At 46.6% G+C, this 4,524-nt stretch overlaps 1 protein-coding gene across 5 annotated transcripts in view; it reads right to left on the bottom strand.

The window, feature by feature from the left end:
* Positions 1-216: 216 nt before the first annotated feature.
* The window catches only part of LOC125034004 (protein TsetseEP-like), a 48,348-nt gene continuing 44,040 nt past the window's right edge, over positions 217-4,524 (bottom strand). For 4 of the 5 annotated variants that reach the window (XM_047625632.1, XM_047625629.1, XM_047625633.1 and 1 more), the window contains 3 exons: positions 3,857-3,994; positions 1,551-1,760; positions 217-1,313 (listed from right to left, as the gene is read on the bottom strand). In XM_047625632.1, the coding sequence (XP_047481588.1) occupies positions 504-1,313; positions 1,551-1,760; positions 3,857-3,910 (1,074 nt within the window). In that variant the 5' untranslated portion in view covers positions 3,911-3,994 and the 3' untranslated portion in view covers positions 217-503. The remainder of the gene's footprint in view (positions 1,314-1,550; positions 1,761-3,856; positions 3,995-4,524) is intronic. The other variant, XM_047625634.1, reaches the window with a different exon arrangement.

Here is a 4,524-nt window from a genome sequence, read left to right as displayed (position 1 = left end):
CTCTCTCTCTCTCTCTCTCTCTCTCATACATATACACACACATGTATATATATATGTATATATATATGTATGTATGTATGTATGTATGTATGTATATATATACACATATATATGTATATATAGTAAGTTCGTGAGTGCGTGTGTGTGTGTATGTGTGTGTGCTACATACATATGCGACACTTGGCTTTCGTCTTTACGGGAAATAAAAGCCAGTAATATATCATAATTTTATATTTCCAAACACAAGATTATATATATATTACATGTAGATCTAAAAGAATATATATTACAAAAAAGATTATGAACACTTATTAATACGAAGTTCTAAATGTGGATTGTGCTTCAGAACATCCTACGTGACTAGTTCTGCCCTCTAGCGGTCTGTTCTTAACTTTACATGAATTCTACATACATAACATTTTTTTAGTATCTTTTTTGTATTTCTTATCTGGCTAAAAGCTGGAATTTATAACATCCAGAACAACTTCTTAGACTCTAAGGACCTAGACTAAGGTTCTGACGAGGACAGCGGCGAGGGGGGCGAGGAGGAGCGAGGCGAGGAGGCCGCTGCAGGAGCTGTAAAGTCCCTCCGCGTTGTGGCCGTTCCCGTTCTCCGCGTCGTCGTCGTCCACCTTCGTCTGCGACATCTTGGTCTTGTCCAGCCGCTCCTGCTCCAGGTCCTCGAACTTGGAGCCTCCGCCGGGGTGGATGGGCATCAGCTCCTTCGGCAGGTCGTTGCTGCTGACGGCGTCCTGCCCGCTGCGGTTCTTGCCCTCGGTCACCGGCATGACCACGGGCTCCTGCGCGTCCTCCGGCTGCTCCACCTGCGTCTCGTTCTTGGCGGGCTCCTCCGGCTCCGGGTGGTACTCCTGGGGCCCGCTCTCCTCGGGCGCTGGCTCCGGGTGGTACTCCAGAGGGCCGTCGTCCTCCTCCACGTCTGACCTGGGGGACTGCCCTCCGGCCTCCGCCTCCTCCTCGACCGCCGTCTCGTCCTCCATAGGCGCCGCCTCCTCCTCGGCCGCCGCCTCTTCCTCCTCAGCTGGGGGCTCCTCGGCCGGGCCTTCCTCCTCCGCTGCGGCCTCGACGGGCTCCTCCTCGATGGCCTCCTCCTCCGTTTCCGGCTGAGGCGAGGCTGTCTCCTCCACCTGGTCCTCCGGGACTTCGGCGGCGTCGGGAGCCTCGGGCTGAACCTCCTCCTCGGGCAGGGGCTCCTCAGAGGCCTGCTCGGGCTCCGACACGGGCTTCTCCTGCGCGGCGACGCCCTCCTGGAACTTCTTCGGGTAAGTCTCGTCCGTCACCTTCTTCGGGTAGATCTGTGGGGAAAACGGATGTTGGTCGGCGTCTCTCCACAGATATATGTAAAGAACTGGCCCTTAGATTTTGTTTATGATGATAACACAATTAATGTAAAAGAATATAAAGGATGTTTGTTTAAGTACAACTCCTGAAGATCTTACAAGACGCACACATAGACAATAAACAGATAGATAACAAATAAAACTCAAGCATAAAACACAACCTAACCTCTCCTTACACATGAACACACCCACCCTTACGTCATGCACGGGATAAGGCCGCGGGACCACCTCCTCCTCCTCCTCCTCCACCACCGCCCCTTCTTGCTCCTCCTCCAAAGGCGCTGACGTCACGACCTCTTCGAATTCCTCGAGCATGTGAGGGTCCAAGGGCTCGTCCTGGGGGAAGGTGTCGAAGTCCACCTGCTCCTCGGGTCGAGCGTGGGCCAGCGAGAAGGCGGCGACCTGGAAAAGAAGGTCAAGTCAGGTCAGGGAGGTCAGAGGTAGGGCGTTACGGCTTCTGTGTAAATGGTTGTTATTCCTTTGTACATGTGGATATAAACCTGCACTTTATCTCACACATAGACACATGCTCACAAGTACACGTACAAACTCACACACTTTAAACAAACATACACACATTCACACACACACACAAACATACACACCCACACACACACATACACACACACACACACACACACACATTACTACGTCTGTTGTTACAACAGCTATCTTCAACTCCATATCGCATATATATCTGCAATTCTTCTCAAACAACACTGCTTTTGTTCACTAAACTCATTACGTAAAAAAAAGATTCATTCATGCAATCGCCTTGACGTCAGACGTATCATAAGCCTCTTTAAAGGGATCTAATGCCCATTGAATGAAGGTCAAGGAACTAACTAACTGATGGTGATTCAGCTCTGTTCTATTACCACCGCGTCATTAGTGAATTAGGTTAAAGGGGTTGTTGGGGTCAAGGCCACGCTGTGATAGATAGATAGATAGATAGATAGATAGAGATAGATAGATAGATAGATAGATAGATAGAGAGAGAGAGAGAGAGAGAGAGAGAGAGTGAGTGAGAGAGAGAGAGAGAGAGAGAGAGAGAGAGAGAGAGAGAGAGAGAGACGTATGTATATTGTTTACGTATCAATAGAAACACACACACACACACATCTACCTATAACAATCTTCAGCATACCTAATCCCATCTAATCACACCCCACATATTATGAAACCCAAAACCACAAAATACGATTCCTAAAATAACCCCCCCCCACCCAAGCACCCCCCCCCACACACACACACACATCCAAGCACCAACCTATCCCCCCCCGACCCCACCCGCCACCTAAAAAAAAAAAAAGAGATAGCGCGAAAAAAAAAAAAAAAAAAAAAATAAGCCTGTGGTCTCTGCAGGAGGGAGCCTAACGCAGGGGTAACGGATACATTTCACATTACACTTCGCTTCGCCTGTGGTCGGCTTCGAGGCTCGTGTTCAGCCGCAAACCGGTACGTGAGCTTGCCCTGGGACTTACTGAGGTGACCTTTGAACTCGGGGTCTTCGTTGTAAGTCCCTTCGTCTGCCCCTTCGGCCGGAGGTGGGTCTGGGCTCTCGGTTTCGGTCTCGTTATCTATCTCGCTTTCTGTGTGTGCGTGTATGTGTGTGTGTGTGTGTGTGTGTGTGTGTGTGTGTGTGTGTGTATGTGTGTGTGTGTGTGTTTGTGTGTGTGTGTGTGTGTGTGTGTGTGTGTGTGTGTGTGTGTGTGTGTGTGTGTGTGTATACGTATATGTATATATATATGTTTATATAGGTATATATATGTATCTTCCTCCCTCTCCCCTCTTCTCTCTCTCTCTCTCTCTCTCTCTCTCTCTCTCTCTCTCTCTCTCTCTCTCTCTCTCTCTTTCTCTTCCTACTTTCCTTCCTTCCTCATTCCTCTCTCCTTTTTCCTTCTCGCTCTCTCCTTCCTTTCTTCTCGCTCCCTCCCTCATTCTCTCTCTCTCTCCCTCTTTCCCTCCCACTCGCCTATCCTCCCTCTCTCTTTCTCCACTTCCTCCTCTCCCTATTATTTATATTTTCTTCCCTCGCTCTCTTTCTCTCTCCCTTTCCCTCCTCCTCTTCCTCTCTCTCCTTCTCTCCTTACCTCCCTTTCTCCTCCTTCCTCACTCTCTCTCTCCCTCTCCCACCCTCCCTCTCTTTCCCTCTATCCTCTCCTTCCTCTCTCTCTCCCTCCCTCATCTCATCTCTCTCTTTCCCTCACTTTCTCCTTCTTCCTCACCCTCCCTCTCTCCTTCCCCCCCCCCACCCACTCACCCTCTCCCTCCCTCTCCCTTCCACCCTCCCTCTCCCTCCCTCCCTCCCTTTTCCCTATAAACGCACGCCAAATAAAGAAACAAACAAAAAGCAGAACAAAAACACACAAAAACACCCACAAAAAACAAAGACAAAAACAAGAACAAAAAAAAACAAAGACAAAAACAAGAACAGAAACACAAAGACAAAACAAGAACAAAAAACAAAACAAAAACAAAAGAGCATCGTAACTTACCGCCAAGACGAAGAAGATTCTGAGCAGGAAGTGAGCTGCCGGCTGTGACGTCATTATTGCGCCGAGGTTGAGCCGGAAGCCGATTTGGCGAATTTTAATTATTTATTTTCTTTTACTCCCCACTTTCTTCTTGCGGTTCTGGAAAAAAAGAATGTCGATATGTTATATTTTATTATTATTTTTCGATTGCTTGCATCATCATCAAAAAAATATTCCTATTATCATTCATATTTCTGTCACCATTATCATCATCAATAATACCAGTATCAACCATCATTTCTACCAAATACAACTCAATTCTACAAACGCAAAACACAACAAAATAACACAAACATCACTCTCTTTGTCCATTACACAACGTCTCTCTCACTAACACACCTTATCCATGAGTCAAAAAGCAATTTGTTAATAAACGAGATAATTTATGATGCGGAGAGAGGGAAAGCCACACACACACATTACCACGAACGCGCCAAGTACGATAAGCTCTAATATGCTTGGGTGTCCTAAATCGAATTATCTTCTAATATCTCTTTTATTTTTATTAGTTTGCATCATTATCAAATCTTCTTGAATATATACACACACACACACACACACACACACACACACACATATATATATATATATATATATATATATATATATATACATACATATATATATAT

Source organism: Penaeus chinensis, chromosome 17, assembly GCF_019202785.1.
Source record: "Penaeus chinensis breed Huanghai No. 1 chromosome 17, ASM1920278v2, whole genome shotgun sequence".
Classification (NCBI taxonomy): domain Eukaryota; kingdom Metazoa; phylum Arthropoda; class Malacostraca; order Decapoda; family Penaeidae; genus Penaeus; species Penaeus chinensis.
This window is presented reverse-complemented; position numbering and strand designations above follow the sequence as displayed.